This window comes from Solanum stenotomum, unplaced genomic scaffold (genome assembly GCF_019186545.1).
Source record: "Solanum stenotomum isolate F172 unplaced genomic scaffold, ASM1918654v1 scaffold17555, whole genome shotgun sequence".
NCBI lineage: Eukaryota > Viridiplantae > Streptophyta > Magnoliopsida > Solanales > Solanaceae > Solanum > Solanum stenotomum.
Window position 1 is genome coordinate 17701 of NW_026024612.1, and position 19807 is coordinate 37507.

At 31.3% G+C, this 19807-nt stretch overlaps 1 protein-coding gene across 1 annotated transcript; it reads right to left on the minus strand.

Annotated features, from left to right (window-relative positions):
- Positions 1-2754: 2754 nt before the first annotated feature.
- On the minus strand, positions 2755-11433 carry LOC125850544 (probable galacturonosyltransferase 10). Its single transcript, XM_049530403.1, has 2 exons — positions 11021-11433; positions 2755-4408 (listed from the first exon to the last, which is right to left on the minus strand). Exons 1-2 carry the CDS (start codon positions 11171-11173, stop codon positions 2957-2959), a joined length of 1605 nt encoding a protein of 534 aa, XP_049386360.1. The 5' UTR covers positions 11174-11433; the 3' UTR covers positions 2755-2956.
- Between the last annotated feature and the right edge of the window lie 8374 nt (positions 11434-19807).

A 19807-nucleotide genomic window follows, 5' to 3' on the forward strand; every position in this document is an offset into this window, starting at 1 on the left:
AACTCAATGATAACCAATGATCAATTGCACTATATACTATATAATGCAACTCAATGATAACCAACATTGGATGTGGTACAGTGATGGGACTATTTTACTTTTGATCAGAAGTTTCGGGTTCTAGTGTATGAGAAAAATTTTGTTTGGAGCATCACCCCGAATGGATACTACAGTGTGCGAACGGGTTCGAGCTTATGAAGAAAACCATGTTAGGAGCGCTACCTCAAATGAGTCATGTTGTGCGCGATTCAAATTTAGTCAGGGTTCCAATGCGGGCTGCGACATTGGGTGAAAAAAAAAACTCAATGAGTATACTATACACTAAATTAATACTCGGTAATTAATAATGTCTCTAACATAATATTTTCCTCTGGTCCCGACTTGGGCCAATTGAAAAAATCACTTATTTCGATAAGATAATAAGATAATATATTTTCAGAAGATCCATTAATAAATACATGGTCTCATTAATATTATAAAGTAATAATTCTTTAAAAGTACAAATATATCTAAGACAATTTAATAAAATGTGATTCTATTGTGTTTTATTTTTTGTTAAATTTTAAATCTAGTTGAAGTTCATCTCTAACTTTTCTTATTGCATCCAAAAGTTCCGGTGTTATCTTTTCGAACTATACCATAAAATTGTGAAGAGTTCTAGATAGGATAGGTGTTTTCTTACGCGTAACTGGTTTCAAATGTATTGTATCATCTACAACTTAATCATCAACATTGTTTTTTATCGTATCCACAATTTCTTCTAAGCACTGGACCTCTGAATATGTATCATTTTCACCTGGATAATCCAATAGGTTTTTGCTGTCCATTTTATTGCGGTAACTAAGATTATTAATCATGACCTCAAGTTCATGAATGACGTTTTCACAAGCGGATTCATTCAAATTCTCTGAGATTTCATCCTAAAATTTTGTAGTGTCGACAACAATTTGTTGTTGTCTCTTGTTGAACACTTATCGTCCAAGCCGGAATTGCAAAATTGATAGCATCCAAAACATTATTTTTTTGTGGATCGATTTCATGTCCTACTTCAAAGCCTTCTTATATCCTACGACAATATCGGTTGTGATAATACATCTTGAAAACTCTTATTATCCCAGCATCACAAGGTTGGATCTCAAAACACTCTATAAATTAATAATTATTAATTTATCGATTAAATAATATCTCTATAAATTAATAATATTTCATGATCCCGACTATATTAATTTAGAGAGGTTTTACTATATTGTGTATTGGGATTGAAATAACATGAAAATTTCTAATACTCTATTTGTTTGGAAAGCCCTTCATCTACTTTTGGTAAATTAAAAATGTTCATTCCATCTGTCAACAAGTCGCACATAAACTAATACAATAAATAAGCTACTTATCCCTAATATATTTCTGCTCATTCTTTTTTCGTTTAAAATTTCTATTTTTCTAGACTAGAAACTTCGTCTTTCAATTGGGTTGAATTCTTATTGTGCAAAAAAATCAAATATTGCAACATATATCATGGATAGATTTTTCATTAAATTATTTGTAGTGTATGAAAAAATTAATATTTTTCACAAAAGTATTTTGCATTTTATTTACTCTTTTTGATTTTTTTTAAAAATATTTCTACCCTACTTCTATTGTAAATTTAATGGTTAGGCAAAAATTAAATGCAAAATATTATAGTATGTTTGTCATATTTTTCAAGTAGAGTTCGGCAAAAAAAGTATCATATAAGATTATGATATTCGTGAGTAATGATAAAATCGTGATTTTCATTAAAAAAGTTAAAATATAAAGACTAGATATATGAAGAGAGAAATAATAACATATAATTATTATATGTAAAAAGAAGTAATATGCTACACAATTACTTTTTGTGCGAAAAAAAATATTAATTGATACTTCTAGGATAAGGATGGCTCTATGACTATTTTAAAGTATAATAAGTAGGTAGGATAACCTTTTAGTTGAACAAAAGAAGAATATAATCTTCTGGTTGAAATATGCCTCACATTAAGAGGGTGGTTAGCCATAAAATTTGTTAATTTTTTTCCAAGTTGAACTCTAGAAAACAAATTAAGCCTTAAAAAATTCAAAAAAATAATCTGTTTCCACTTATTAGTGTTGGTATATACTACATCATTTTAAGGAAATATGGCTTCTAACACCAGTTACAATGTGGCAAGATTTGTTTTTACTAGAAAAGATGTGCAAAACTAACGAATATTTTTTTCTATTTATTTTTGCTTGTTTACTATATTAAAAATAGTTGTTCATATTTACTTATTCATTTAAAAATTAAGAGATAATTTATTATTTTATATCTCTTTTGTCTTTATTATTAAATACTATTCATTTTCTAATATTTGAATGACTTGTAATTATCAGGGGTAATATAAATAAAATTATCATTACATTTATTATTTATTAAGAGATGTGTCAATTCAAATATGAACAAGTAAAGATGACAGAAGGAGCAATAGTCACAGAAGAGTTTTGACTCTGTTTATATGCGCACACACGATGAAAAATTAAAAATTGAAAATACATTGAATTAGAACAGTTTGTTAGAATATGTTGTTAACCAACTATCCATTCTAACAACTTAGTCATGGATAAGAGTTACTAATTTTGAAGACATCACATTATTTTATTGCACTTTGACTTGAGAATTAAGATTATGTTAAAACGTTTAAACTATTTTGAATAGTTCAAGCTTATTTTATGGCCCTCTTCCCTAGAAAGAAAATTACATCTTTGACAAATCATGCCAACATACGACATGAAATTTTATGTAATAAGATACTGATGCCTTGATGTTTGTTGCAAAGCTATACTACAACAAATTGGAATAAGCACAGAGATGTCAATATCTTAATCTCACAGAACCCCTAACAGATTCCCAAAATTACTACCTCTGTGAGAACTATATGTGATAAATTAATCAAAAGACAACTTAGTGAAAATTGCATTGTTGTAATAAAGGATGACTATAATCAACATATTTGTCCCAGAGCGGCTTGTACTTCTCAATACCAATCTTCAACCAGGGTTTTGAGTTACCATTGAAGTGCAGCACAGCTCCCTTTTCTATCAATTTGGAATCGACATTTGTGTAGCCAAAACCTAAGATATGCCACGAAGGATTCAAAGCCTCTGTCAATCCATAGAAGGTTAGCAGTCCAGGTGGTAAAGTGCCAAGCTTCCACAATGTGCGGTCTACGTTCTTTTCCTGCCAGTAATGGTATATGCCAGTAACGTTCCTTTTTCGCCACTCAACCAAATCAAAAACATTCATCCCGAAGGCCCACCCACATGCATCAGGATCAAAATGTTGACGAATAAGTGGGTGAGAATAATTCAGGTACTTGTGATATCTATGGAATGTTTCCATACAAGTCTCCACTGCACCATTTACATTGCCATTCAAGTCTGTGGTGAATAGAGCTGAAAGATCCTTCTGCACTACAACATCATCATCGAGAAACACAACCTTCTTAAGTGCAGGAAAAACTTCTGGGATATAGAATCTCAGATGGTTAAGCATCGATAAATATTTAGGGTTTCTGAACTTGATCGGAGTTCGGCTGTTATCATGGTTGCCAGAAAAGTAGTAGTTCTGGGTGTCAGAGTCTTGAAGTTGTTTGAGAACAGGTACATACGAAGCATTTAACCAACTAAACTCTTCAATCTTTTGTACGACAACAGTCACTCCTCGGAAACTGTTCATCGTGAACCATGCCTTCATGGCAGCATAGTTCACCTCATCCGTTACAAGGTGGAAGACCACCATATCAGGATTCTTGGAATTCATTGCCGTTGAATTCACCACAACCGAAGTTGCAAGGATGTTGTCTGAGAATACACAGAAATGATACAAACCAGTGTCCACAAGTTTGGCAGCTGCTTGCTTTTCTTCCTTGAGTTTTTTCTGCAAATTGGAACTTCTGAACCATTCAGCTGTTAACCGGACACCAAGGCAGTAGAGACTTTTAGGGACTTCTTCAGCAGCAATTTGTCCATATTTTGAACTCTTCTCACTGAAGGAATTCGCCTGTTCTTCAAGGCTTTGGATTTTGGCTTTCAGTCTCATAAACATGGTTGCACTGTCATAGTGAAGTTGCTGGGCTTGGTAGAGCAGAAGTGCCATATCTCGAATTGCACTTTCTGATTCTCTGTTTGTCAAGGGACTTCTTCTGGAAGCAGCATTAGAAAGAAGCATCTGTGAGTTGCGGATTTGAGCACTTAGTTCCCATGCAAATTGAAGGTTGTTGCTTTCTTTTGCAATTACAAGAATTGCCTTTGCAAGAGAAATCTGATCATTAATTTGTCTTGTCATCGATTCAGGCCTCAGCATTTCTTCAGTGATGTTGAGACCATCCGCAATTCTGTCATGTCTATAGGGTCTCTGCAAAGAAAGACAAAAGAGTACAGGTTCAGATTTTTCCATAAGCTTACAAGAGACGGTCAGACAGAGGAAAAACAAATTGCAGCTTCGAATGAGAATGCCCACTTGAGAGGAAGTCTTTATTGCAACAGGCATCAGCTAATGAGTTAATAAATTCTTCCTCCAAACATATGTAGTTGTCTTGGTAGGTAAATAAGGAATCCCGTGCCCAATTCCTATTTCTTTAGTCAAGGTACCACTACACATAAGTTAACAGCACAGTATGATATAAATAGTGTAAAACACCGTAAAATGTATCCTCTCATCAGTATTACAAATTTGGAATTATTACTAAATTCCAAATGTCACTTAACTTTTGATTTTCAGAAACCAAATAGTGTTGTTGAGCTCGTTGACGGAGCATTTAAACCCTAAAGATAGGTCCAGGTCATGCAATTCCCCTTGCTCACATGATGTTTTAATGCAGGCACCAAAGCACTAATATGTGTCTTATTGATCAAGGGCTTGTCCTAATTAAGGCATCCCTAAACAATGCATACAGCTGGCAAAGTGTCGTATTAATTGCTATATAAAAGTCATAAATGAATACCATTAGTGATTAAGAATAGGAATTGGAAATGTAGAGGAAAACTAAGCACTAAATTTGAATTAGAAACTTAAAATTTCATTTTTTGCATCTGGAAACATAATTTTAAAATGGTTTCTTAACATCATTGATATGCTTTCTTTTACTATTTTTTTCTGATAAGGGCATATAGACGTGATTTATACTTCATACAATTCAACTTTTGAAGTTTTTCAATTCCATCGGGTATAATTGTTGTTTTTTGTTATAGTTGTTTTGCTTGTATTACATACATAACTCTCCTTTCTTTACTTAATTTCTGTCTTCACTAAAGCCGCTCATTTCGTTGCTCTTTGTACTTAAAGCTCCACAGGATTTTGGTGTAGTTTCAGCATTTGAAAACACTAAGCATCACCAACAGCTTTTTTTCCAATTATTACTCTGATTTCAGTTAAGCAAATACATTATGGCATGGAATCTATGCAGCAAACTCAGCACTGGGCAATAAAAAAGCACTAAATGGATAAATATCAATTGTCGGATGAAATGCTTAAAGGGAAGTAAGAAAATAAGAAGTACCTTGCTGAACCAAGGACCATATGAATAGAAAAGATTTTTGCAAAAACAGTCACCATAAAATCAATCAAGTCCATATTTTCAAGTGTCAACACACATTTTGCTTTTATTTTTCTCCTTTTCTTCCCCAACTAGAAAATTTTCACTGGGTATGTTGTTTCTTTCCCCAACTAGAAAAATTATCATCGGCAAGCATGAACCGGCATAATGACAAGAGGGGGGACTACATTGTCCACCTTCACCCATAGACTTTGAGAAAAACTTGGTATATACATGTAATATCTACAGGAAATAGACATATAAAAACAGAGGCACCTGAAAGTGCAGAATATGTGTTGGTGCAGTAGTTGAGAAAGTTTTTTGTAAGTCCTCGTCTTTGTAACCAAAGTTCAAATCCCCCTCAATGCACTTAATTTTGCGTAAATTTGACCCTAGTCTCCTACCTTTCCCACTTCAGCCTTCCTTTTTCCTTTTTTTTTTACCGTCTGCGTACATCCTACTCTCCCCATACCCCACTTGTAGAATTACAATGGGTAAGTTGATGTTGTTGTTGTGGTGGTGGTGGTGGTGGTCTTCTATTTTTTTTTACTGGGTTTTATGCTACCAACCTTTTCCTATTCTTTTTTTTTCTTAAGCCTTTGTTTTTCTTTTTAATTTTCTTTACTTTTGTTATTCATTCTTTTATACCACCAACTCTTCTTTAGCCCTAGTTTAGAATCATAGGTGGTGAATTCAGTTGAATCAGTGCACAATTCTTTTGTGATTTTAATTAGTGAATGAGTAAGTATTTATTTTCTTCTGATTTGATTATGACTCCAAACTGTGACGGCTTGCTAATTTCGCCTTTGGATGTTTTAAATTTGCAATTTCTGAAATACAACACACATATAAAGTATTAAGCATAAATTGGAAATACTATAAAGGAAAATTAATCTAAGAAAAAATAATTCAAAACTGAGTTATGTTTTTCACTAACTTACCTGACCGATAGGCACACTTTTTAATTGTTTTTGATATTTAACTTATCAGGAGTCCAAACGGTTCGGGTTGAGCAGGACCAAACGGAATATTTGGATTGCAACTTCAGTGTTGTGTTGGATGAAGTGGACGTGGAAGTGAGGCTTTCCACACAGTCTATTCCCAAGAGAGAAAATTTTAAATACCTCGGGTCTGTCTCCAGGGTAGTGGGGACATGATGATGATTTCACACATCACACTGGGGCGGCATGGATAAAATAGAGGCTTGCCTCTGGACTTGTGTGTGATAAGAAGGTGCCACCTAAACTTAAAGGTAAGTTCTACAAAGTGGTGATTAGATCGTCCTTGTCGTATGGGGTAGAGTGTTGGTCAGTCAAGAAATCACATATTCAAAAAATGTATGTTGCGGAGATGAGGATGTTGAGATGAATGTGTGGGCATACTAAAAGTGACAAGATAAGGATGAGGTAAAACGGGAGAAGGTGGGGGTGGCCTCTGTGACGAGCAGCAAAATGAGGAAAGCGAAACTGAGATGGTTTGGACATCTGCAGAAGAGGTGCACCGACACCCCAGTGACAGTGAGGAGGTGCGAAAGGTGGTTGTAGGGAATACGCGGAGGTGTAGGGGTAGGCCGAAAAAGTATTGGGGAGAGGTGAGTAGACAGGATATGGCGCAACTTCATATTACCGAGGACTTCACTTTAGATAGGAAGGAGTGGAGGTCGCGTATTAGGGTAGAAGGTTAGTAGGGTAGAGTGTTGTCTTGCCTTATAAAGGTTTAGAGTGTGTCATAGGACTAGTCATACCCTTGTAGTTCTTGTCATATGTTGTTTATTGTATTTTCTATCATCACACTATCTTGTTGTTGGTATTGTTTCTCTCTCATAAACTTTACACTGCTTTTCCACTTACTCCATTGTTTTCTTTTTTTGTTATTTGGGTTGATGCACTTGAACTGAGGGTCTTCCGAAAACAGTCTCTCTACCTCCACGAGGTAGTAGTAAGGTCAGCGTACACTCTATCCTGCCCAGACCCCTCTTTGTGGGATTTCACCGAGTATGTTGTTGTTGCTGATATTTTTCTTCTACTTTTATCCAATATAATCAAATGAAGAGAAGAAAACTTAATGGACTGAAATAACTTCGGCCTATTAATCGGTTGGTTTTTAAAGCAAATTCTATTACATCAATCTGAAACTAATCTTGAACCGACCAACTGACCGAAAATTCCTATTATAAAAATCCAATGACAGATCCTATATTAATGCATGGTGCACCTATGGTCTTTAAATCATGGGTCAGCCTCTGATAATGAGGTAATATGCTAATCTTGGATTTTATTTTATTTTTGAGAAACAGATTCTTGCTTGGGAAAAAGTCAAGTACAGTTGAGCTGAACCACCAAGACTGTTCCTATCTTCTTTTTAAAATTACCGTAATTCATTCAAAAGGGAAAAAAAAAACTACTTCACAAAATCTTTTTAACCTTTCCATATTGAACACTCCAGAATAAAGTTGTAGTCTGTGTTGGGTAATACCAGAGTGTTTTCTAAGATAGATACTCTTAGAACCACATTATTATCTACAGAAAACAGAGACCTCTCCATTTTATCTGGATCACCTCAAAAGGCAATATTTGTGTCCTCAGCTTACATAAATTATTCAACTTGTTACAAGAATTCTTTTAAAGTTAACTATGTTCTAAGTTAGGAATTAATGTTTTACTCCCCTCCGTCCCAATTTATGTAGCACCGCTTGACTTGACACAAAGTTTAAGAAAGAAAGGTGACTTCTAAAATTTGTGGTATACAACAAATCTTAGATATCTGTGTGGCTATAAATTATTTCATTAAGGATAAAAGGGGAATTTCAAAGTTAAGTTATTTCTAGTTATAAAAAAGTGACATTCTTTTTGGAACAAACTAAAAAGGAAAGTGTGTCAAGCAAATTGGGACAGAGGGGTAAAATTTCACATTGATTGTTTGTCAAAATATATACTATGTAACTCTACATTCTTAACTATCAAAAGGGGAACTTTGCATTCTTGGTTCCTTTGAGACATTCAATAAGATTAGCAAATTACAACGTAGACCACAAGGAAGACAAGTAACTTTGATATGTCTTGTATAATTGATAGTTTTATGTCCTTTACCAATTGATTACTTCCATGTGTCCCTAAATAATTTTAAGTTTTCCCAACTCCCAGCATAACTTATATGGAACCTATTTTCTTTATACATACTCTGTATTCTGCTGATTTTGTTAATTCCGTGAGGAATATTTAGGCTTTTATTAAGACACTTCTCAGATCGAACCACTCTGTACTATGTTTTTTTTTTTTCGATGACAAGGGAAACCCGTAGCCGCTGCCCTTTGAGTGTGCACAAAGTAAAACCCCCGCTCCTATGCAATAGCTCGCAAACCACATAGGAGAGGTAACCCGCACTAGGCAAGCCTGGTGCGACTAGCTCGACCCAGAAGGCAAACCCCTTGCTTTCGCTAGCAAGGGGTTTCGAATTTGAGACCTCCAACATGGAAGTCCCAAACTCTGTACTATGTATTTGATTGTCACAGCTTGACGGAGGTACTTAAACAATAATCAAATTGTACCATATTGTTTAATGCTAAACTAGGAAAATGTGGAAGCCACAATAAACTATATGTTAATCGGATTACTCTTGGTTTCATTTAATTCTTCCATAAGACATGAGGGAGTGTAATATGGAATGATCAGTTTATGAACTTTCCACCTAGTGTTGACATCTCAATGTTCCCAAAAGCTTAAATTTGGGAGGAAGGGACTACTGTTCTTCCATGTCTTAGACTAGGACGTTAACTATTCCTTTTCTATTTGCTATCTTAATCATCTTTGAAGCAGATTTACTTGAGGCTGAGGGCATTAATATAGCAGACCTTCACAGTACCCTCAAGTCAAAAACAAGAATAGTCCTCTCTTTTTTGTTTCTTTAGTTTGACCAAATTTGTTTATCCATCAGTACCATGAATTTCATCTTGAGGCCCCAAAGTAGCCCAGATATTTTCAGACACTGTCACTACCACACAAGATTTCTTTTAGCTTTAAAGTTTTTTGCCAAAATCAATAACTAATGCTCATGGTAACCAAAAAACGTCAAATTGTTTCACAAAGCCAGCTACAGACCCACTCTAAAATGCTAAATGTAGTCATAATCTCTTCTGATTAATCAATGCACAGTGGAGATCTTGTGACATTTGTAGAGCAATGTACTTATTGACACTTTCGCCATAGCAATAATATCCATAAGTAATAGGGAAACGAAAAAGTTTGACTACAATTATCCGCTAGAAGTTTGTTGTCAGGCAATAAAATACCAGTGGTCAAGGACCTGGGAAGGGGGGGCATTACCAAAGAGGTGAAAAGTTTGATACATATTCTCAAAGAATTAGGTGTTCTTTCGACAAGAAACAATTACTTAAAATTCACTTGGAACATATCTTTGAAAGAAAGAAAGCTTCATAGTACTTTTAGCTGTTTAAAAGGATAACAATAATGTTTAGAAGGCTGTGATTGGTCCAAAGGGCGGGTCACAGACGGATTTCTCGGTTATCAAAAAAAAAAAAAAAGGATAACAATAATTAAACCGGGCATAAACTGCTTTTGGACATAGAAATAATTTCAAAAGAAGTTTCAGAAATGTCCAACTTGTCCTTTTTGTTTCGAAAGATCTGTATGTGCCTTAGTTGCCAATTCTCAAACCAAAATGGCCATTATTAACCAAGAAATGCAATGAAAATCACACCTAACAACTGTACAACATATTAACTAGATTTAGTGAATTGGCTGTACACTCACCTAAGAGATAATATTGAAACAAAAGGCTAACACTTGGATTAAAAATCAAAATCTATCTAAATAAGGATCTAAAACAAGAGGTAGAGACTATTGAGAGTGGTGCAACTTAACTTTGGTTGTTGTTGTGGTTAGCTTGTAGTTAGGTGATTAATTATTGTTTAATGGCCGATTAGCTTGTTATAAGGAGGCCAGCCAGTAGTTAACTAAAAATAGTTTGTTAGTAGATTTTGTGAATAGCACGCACAAGTGTAAGCATATAGCCTTGTAAAGTTCATAAACTTGGAGCTCACATTGCACAGACTTCCCTTATTGAGTTCTCACTTATTTTCTATCTCAATTCAGCTTTAGTCTATGGTTCCTGAGATAGTGAGGTTGGATCTGTGTAAATTTTGACAAGAACTCTAAAATGGAAAACTAAGTTAACTCTTAGACTGATTGCATACTACTGCAAACTGTTAGATCGCAAATGGCAACAACCATTTCAGTTTGTCCATGTTGTTGGATATTTTATTTTCCAACACATGTCAAATATATTAACAAGTAACTGACTAACCCGCAAGCTCAAATTCCACAACCCACACAAACTCATCTAGCTTAAAAAGAATATTTAGCTACGAAACAGAAAACAACAGCAATTAATAATACAATGAAAACCAACATTACCTTTGTATAAACCAATCTAGACGATGAATCGCGAGTTTCTCTGCTGAGCAAAATAATGAGCAGCAATACGGCCAATCCACACAAAGTTAACCAAAAAACATTGGAGAATCGCCGTCGCACCGGCCGCCGGAAATCCGAGTTCCTCCGTCTCATTTTCCGGCGACTACTGAATACAAATAATTTCGAGTAAATCTGCGGTACAGTGACTTCAGTAACAGTATATTTTGGCACCAAAAAAACAAAGATGAGTGGGAAATCGAAGAATTAGGGTGAAATTGAAGATTTGGGTTTTATTGAAGGGAGTTTTTTCGGAGTTATGAGTGGGACAGTAATGGAGATTGGTATTCAGATCTACAACAAGGGAGAATGCTGCATGTCAAATTTTTCTTGAGGACCAGGGAAAATAACTGTGAAATTTGATTGTGTTAAATTGCTTTTTGCACCCCTTGAATATGCCCTCTTTCGAGATTTATATTTTATTTTATTTATTAATAAAATAATTTACATTCTAACCTTACCAGTAGTATTTTTTCTAAAATATATATAATAAAGTCATTTTTATTAGAATTTTTAGGAAGGTAAAATTGAAAAAATACAAATATTAATAGAACTTAAACACAACCTCTGATAATTTTTCATTTTATTGTCTTAAAATTTGTTTTAGATTTTATAGAAATTTAATTAAGTTTATACACTCTCTTAATTTTCTCCTAACTATTAAATTTACAACTTTTGAGAGAGTTTGGACATGTGATTCATATTGTGATATGAAATCATAAGATGAAATCAGTGTTTGGACATGTAATTTTACGCTAATTTCATATCATCAGATGAAAATTCCAAAATTTTTAAAAATCAAGATTTGAAAATTTTAAATCATGATTTGAGATTTTTCAAATATTAAAGTTGACCCACAAGTTTATATCTTATAAAAAAACTCACGTTTAATTTATATATAACCCATCAGTGCCCATTAAAGTTGGTACGATGTCTCACTTAGGCACCTCAATTGAGCGATGTTCATTTTAGACACCTAATATAAGGTTTCGCTGTGTCATTTTGACATTTTTTTTTATTTCAGCAAAAATATATAATGTGTGTTACACACGCTAATGGCGTGTAAAATGACAAATTATCCGACGACATTTGTCATTTGTGTGTCAAAAGTTATTTTAAAATAAAAATTGACTAATGAATTAATGACATATGATCCAACATAAAGTGTCTAAAATGAACATCGTCCAATTGAGGTGTCTAAGTGAAACATGATGTCAACTTTAGGGGATCATCGATGGGTTAAGCCTAAATAAAATTTACAATGCATATCATTAAAACCGTTTATATCTCATCTAACGATTATTCTTGCCAATATAAAATTTATTTCTACTTCAATTAAATTCTTAATTTACTATTTATATTAATCAAATTCATTATTTTTTATAAATTTATTACTATTTCATTAAAATCAATGTTTAATGAAAAAAAAATCATGATTATATTGAGTGGACAAGACTAATTGTTGTACCATTAATTGAAAAAAAAAAAAACAATTTCATTAGCTATTAACAATTTGAACATTACAGCTGATGTTCAATTAATTTTTTTTTATTGAATTAAGGTTTAATTAACAAATACTGTAATTCTTAAAATAATTTTATGATAGTGTGTTATGCGATTTTAATTTTTTTTCCACTTAATTGGTAAGATTGTATAAAGAATTGAAACAATGTTAATAGTTTAATAACTTATAAGTTTTTATATTTATGAAAAAATATACAATGTAAAAAGTCTAAATTGTATGTCCAAACAAAACTTCAATTCTATCTCATGATTTCATATTATGAATGATTTCACATCACATGATGAACGGCCCCTTAAGAATTTGATTATATACTAAAACAATGCAATAATACAGGTTTGAGATTGTTGCTCAATTTATTATAACTGACATATGCATTCGGATTATCTAAAGTAGTATCATGAATATTGAATGATAAAAATATCTACATGATTTTTTTAAAATTTATCTGACCTTTTATCAGTAGGAGTTTCACAACATTGTTAGAAAACACCCTAATATGCTTCTTAAGATGAACACTTTATCAAGTACTTGTACTTATGTATTGGATACTGTATAATGCTCTTAAAAATTGCTACTAAGCCATTATCTTGAATTATTTGAATCAAACTCATTGTTGATGTGACGTCAATTGTATGTTTTAAAAATCTAATTGTGTACATGAAAATTGATTTATATGTTATATAAGTATTACTAAAGAGATTGTTTTTTTCAAAACAATATCAATGTCAACAAAAACTACATTAGTCATGACAAACAATAATTTATTTTTGAAAATTTTAGAATACCCCATGCATATAGTAGGAGTATATTAATAGTTTTGACTCTTGATAACATTTTAACATGTTGAGTTATATTTTTGTGCAACAAAGACAATCTAACAATCTCAGGTAACTTAAAATTAACTGTTTATTGTAAATAAATATTAAAGATCAATATTATAACTTTTGGATATGATAAATTCAACCACATATCCTTTAGATCTGGTCTCACCAAGCATATTGTATGTTGCACCATTATCACCTTTATCTTAACTTTATTTTTTTAAAAAAGACTTGGAGTCTACAAAATACTGTTGTTTGTAACTATTTTTGTTATTGTGACCTTTGCACCTACAAAACTCATAAATCACATTATATTTTCTCTTGGATTATTGAGTGTTGTTTCTGAAATACATGATTGCATCAATGTTTTTTAATCTCAAAATCTAAATTAGCATAAAAAATTCCATTTGCAGATTTATAAATAATATTGTTCTCCAATTTATAAAAGAGAAATTATATCATATGCGCCTAATTCTTTTTGCTCTGCTTAATTTATGTCAATTTCCATATTTTTTCTTTCTACCCATAATTTGAGGGAACTATAAAAATTAATATTACACAAAGATTTGAATCCAAAATCTTCCACACATAATTTGAAGCTTCAATTACAAAGCTAATTTTACAGCCTTTAAATGACAAAACTCAAAAGGTGAAAAAGAAACACGAGGCTAAAAACTTTTCTTGATGAACTTGATAATTGTCATAGAAGCAGACATGACCATAAAACACACAGATTACTAACAATNCCTAAATAAAATTTACAATTCATATCATTAACCGTTTATATCTCATATAATGATTATTCTTGTCAATATAAAATTTATTTCTACTTCAATTAAATTCTTAATTTACTATTTGTATTAATCAAATTCATTATTTTTTATTAAATTTATTACTAATTCATTAAAATCAATGTTTAATTGTCACACCCCTTTTCGCGCACGGCGGCGGGAGGGTTTTTCCATTTTAAGTGACGTTATTGATTAATGAATTATTTTATTGTTTCAGAGTCACCACTTGGAATTGAGTTATGGCGTTCCAAGTCACCTTTTCAAATCCCTAATCAATAGGAAATGACTCTTTTAGTTTTGGTTTGCGAACCAGAAATTTGGGTAAGGAATTTTGTTGACCGAGGGGAAGGTATTAGGCATCCCTCGAGTCTCGTGGTTCTAGCACGATCGCTTTTACTGACTTATACTTATTTTTTACTATTTTTGGATATATTATGTCTACAGGCCATGGTTTGCTTATTATTTTTTTTTTATTTTGTTGAATTTTTATTAGTCTTAAACCGGATGCATAACTGCATTCTCGATCTTGACATTTGGAGACATAACTGTCTTCCCCTCTCGAGTTCATCACACCTAATAATCTCAATTTACACCTCTTGGTTTGAATTAACAAAATTAATTATTAAAATAATTTGATCAAGGTGCGTAACCGCATCCTTGAATTTGACCAAGGTGCATAACCGCATCCTTGAGTTTCTTAAGTATCTCAAAAAGATGTGGAACCACATTCTTAATTGAGATGAAATTTAATTATTATTACTCATATAATGTATAATAGAGCCTAATAAATACCTATGATTATATTAAAACAGTCTAAAAAAAATAGTAAAATGTTAAAGTGACCAAACTTTTCTACGTGTAACTTATCACTTGCCCACGAAATATTAAATTCAATTAATTACATTGTCTTATTAATATGATAGTACTTACAGTTTCTAGCAAAACAGAATGTCATTAGTTTATAATTTTTTAATATAATTATTAACTTACAATAAAGCATAACTAAAATAAAAAATACACTAAACACACACGTTAACTAATAACTAACGACATATGTGGCTATATCTAATTTAACAAATATTTTCGCTTAAACAATGAAGCGGCTTTATTATTTGCAAGTGATCATCCCAAAATCTAATATCCTGAATTAATGGACTCATAAAAGAGCCCTTAAAAAAAACCTAACCTTTATATCACACAACATTTGAAACTAGCATTGGTTCTATGACCTATAGAATACCAAGAATCTAAAACACTTTGGATGATAACGATTAAATCATATAAAAAATGCATTTTTATTTTTTACCAAAAAATAAATAAATAATGATTTTTAAATTGTACTATCAACGAATAACTCAAAACTATGTGAATTGATCAAATTAATTATCAGCAACCCATGAATCACGTTTCGGCTTGATAGAATAGAGCAAATAAAGAAAAATATTAATTCCTTAGTGAGCAAGAAGCGATATACGTTATATCATATTTAATCGAAATACAACAATACATATATTTACATGTATTTCAATAGTATATTGGCAAAATTAAACACACATAAAATTTGAATAACCTTATAACATTGGAGACAAATCTTGAACAATCGTGACATTAAATTAAACCAAGAAGAAATAAGTGTTACCTCTTATGAAGATTAAACCATGAAAAAACAATGCCTAACAATCCAATGATTTCCCCAAAATATTAATAATAGCAGACTTTTGGATCCACGAACTTGAAGCCGTCAGAAACTACAACTCAATCCTTTTTTTTTTCTTTCAAATTTTCGTGTGCTTTTTTTTTTTGTTTTCGTCATCTCCTTTATTTGTGTGTTGTGTTGTATATATGTAGGAGAGGTTTCTTTTTTCTGCAGATACGTGGGCGTGTGGGTCTCCCTTTTTTTTTTGGATTCCTCTTTTTCTATTTTTTAGTCGTGTGTGACTGTTTGTGTTGCTGATGGCTTCATGGGATGTGGTAGGATAGGGGTTTGTGGGGTAAGGGAAGTGGGGGTGAGTTATTTTCTTATTTTTAGTTTTATTTTACTTTTCAAAGAATAAATATTAACTATAAATAGTAAATTATAATAACATACCAACTAATTATTTAAAAGTAATAAAATCTAAGAAAAAGTCAAACATCTATAAACATCAAAATAAAAAAAAATAAAAATTAAATAATACTGCTTATTTATAAAACTTAATTTTAAAATAATATAGATTTTTGTAATCTTTCATTTCTTTTTAAACCATTGAAAAATGAAACTTACCTTAAAAAGTGATTCCATTTTTGTTGTTTTTGAATCTTTTAAAATAAACTTAATAAAATAAGAGAAAAGTCAAAATATTTAATTTATATTTATAAAAATATTTCAGCTCTCAAAATGGTGTAAAATTTTAAGTTCGGTCAAAAATTACGTGTCTACATTAATGAAAAAAAATCATGATTATATTGAGTGGACAAGACTAATTGTTGTACCATTAATTGAAAAAAAAAAACAATTTCATTAGCTATTAACAATTTGAACATTACAGCTGATGTTCAATTAAATTTTTTTTATTGAATTAAGGTTTGATTAATAAATGTTGTAATTCTTAGAATAATTTTATGATAGTGTGTTATGCGATTTTAATTTTTTTTTCCACTTAATTGGTAAGATTGTATAATGAATTGAGACAATGTTAATAGTTTAATAACTTATGAGTTTTTATATTTATGAGAAAATATACAATATGAAAAGTCCAAATTGTATGTCTAAATAAACCTTCAACTTTATCTCATGATTTCATATTACGAATGATTTCACATCACATGATGAAACGGCTCCTTAAGAATTTGATTATATACTAAAAACAATGCAATAATGTAGGTTTGAGATTGTTGCTCAATTTATTATAACTGACATATGCATTCGGATTATCTGAAGTAGTATCATGAATATTGAATGATAAGAATATCTACATGATTCTTTTTAATTTTATCTGACCTTTTGTCAGTAGGAGTTTCACGACATTGTTAGAAAACACCCTAATATGCTTCTTAAGATGAACACTTTATCAAGTACATGTAATTATGTATTGGATACTGTATAATGCTCTTAAAAATTGCTACTAAGCCATTATCTTGAATTATTTGAATCAAACTCATTGTTGATGTGACGTCAATTGTATGTTTTAAAAATCTAATTGTGTACATGAAAATTGATTTATATGTTATATAAGTATTACTAAAGAGATTGTTTTTTTCAAAACAATATCAATGTCAACAAAAACTACATTAGTCATGACAAACAATAATTTATTTTTGAAAATTTTAGAATACCCCATGCATATAGTAGGAGTATATTAATAGTTTTGACTCTTGATAACATTTTAACATGTTGAGTTATATTTTTGTGCAACAAAGACAATCTAACAATCTCAGGTAACTTAAAATTAACTGTTTATTGTAAATAAATATTAAAGATCAATATTATAACTTTTGGATATGATAAATTCAACCACATATCCTTTAGATCTGGTCTCACCAAGCATATTGTATGTTGCACCATTATCACCTTTATCTTAATACCTCACACCAAACGAGCCCTTAGAGTCTACAAAATACTGTTGTTTGTAACTATTTTTGTTATTGTGACCTTTGCACCTACAAAACTCATAAATCACATTATATTTTTTCTTGGATTATTGAGTGTTGTTTCTGAAATACATGATTGCATCAATGTTTTTTAATCTCAAAATCTAAATTAGCATAAAAAATTCCATTTGCAGATTTATAAATAATATTGTTCTCCAATTTATAAAAGAGAAATTATATCATATGCGCCTAATTCTTTTTGCTCTGCTTAATTTATGTCAATTTCCATATTTTTTCTTTCTACCCATAATTTGAGGGAACTATAAAAATTAATATTACACAAAGATTTGAATCCAAAATCTTCCACACATAATTTGAAGCTTCAATTACAAAGCTAATTTTACAGCCTTTAAATAACAAAAGATGAAAAAGAAACACGAGGCTAAAAACTTTTCTTGATGAACTTGGTAATTGCCACAGAAGCAAACATGACCATAAAACACACAGATTACTAACAGTAGTTTCTTAAATAAAGTGATATCATTAAGTTAATTATTTAGTAAATTATCTTTTATCTTTTTAATACATAAATTCACTTATTAATTTACACAATTTAACAATATATGATAAGTTTAAGGCGAAATTGTCTGATAGATCCTTGTAATTGTATGCAATTATATTCTGGACCATTCTACTTGACTATTTGTCAATTGAACCCTTCTCGTTTGGTATGAGGGATTAAAAATAATAGTGATGAGATAAGGAAATAGTGATGGGATAATTTTTTTTTATCTTCTTTGGTTGCCATGTTTGGGATAACTTATCCCACCATTTTTTCATAGTGATGGGATAAGTTATCCTGGTATAACTTGTGCCCAACCAAACGACCAGTGAAACAAATCATTTTAAACCCCTTTCACTGTGTGTGAACTTCAAACACTTCACAAAAATGACATATCATCATCCACATCACATTTTAAATGATATATCACTTATTATTATTTTTTTAAATTTTTTTTCTTTCTTTTCACCTCTCTCCATTTGTTTTTTACATTAGAGATACCACCACAACCTTCTATTCTCACTAGTATCATTACATTCCTAAATAACTAACAATTATCATTCAACTTTTTTTGAAATTTCTTTCATTCACAACTTTTAATCGTATTTCTTTTACCAACATTTATATCTACCACTTGAACAATCATAAGTCTCTTTTGCCCATTGATGTTAACAAATAGCCATTAAAATACATCAATATACTCTAATATTTGTACACAATTTTACATAACACATTTCACCTAATTTCACAACGACATTCAACAATTACTTTTGAAATACTGTTGAATCTTTATCACATTATGGGTTATAAATTATGCCAAAAAAAAATACAGATCTACAACAACAATACAATTTCGTTTCTAATCCTGAGAGGAAGAAAATGTGAAAAAAAAGAAAAAGAAAGAGAAACAAGAAAAGAAAAGGGTTGAAAAGGGGAGAAAGAAGAGAAATGAGGGTTTGAAAGTAGAAAGAAAAAAAAAAGACATGGGGAGGGGTGAGGTGGGAAAAGAAAAAAAGAACTAAAAAAAAGTAATTTTTTTTTATTTTTGATCTTTTTGTTCTATTTTTAAAAGTTTTTTTTTTTTTTTTAGCCAATAATTAAGTTGCCACATAAGCTTGATCAAAGGTCAGAAGGACTTAAAACATAGAGTTTCGTTGAGTTTAAGGGTTCAATTGACAAATAGTCAAGTAGAAAGGTCAAAAATACACGCATACAAGTTGAAAGATTCATCAGACCATTTCGCCTAAATTTAATAAGTATAATGTTAATTTCTCTAGCTTTTAACTGTATCTGTGGTGCGGAATCCAATTCCTAAATTTATCACAAGTTTTTTTTTTTTTTCGTTAATACGCAGAAAAGGAAAGTAAAACGGAGAAAAGCAGTTAGGATTGGGGGCAAAAATGGTAACACGAAAAATGTTCGAAAGGTAATTCGATTCCAAAAATTAAAACAAGAAGGATC

Coding starts and splice junctions, on each gene's coding strand:
- LOC125850544 (XM_049530403.1), bottom strand. CDS start 11,173: ATGAGACGGAGGAACTCGGATTTCCGGCGGCCGGTGCGACGGCGATTC. Junction 4,409..11,020: donor CTAGATTGGTTTATACAAAG/GTAATGTTGGTT, acceptor CTTTCTTTGCAG/AGACCCTATAGACATGACAG.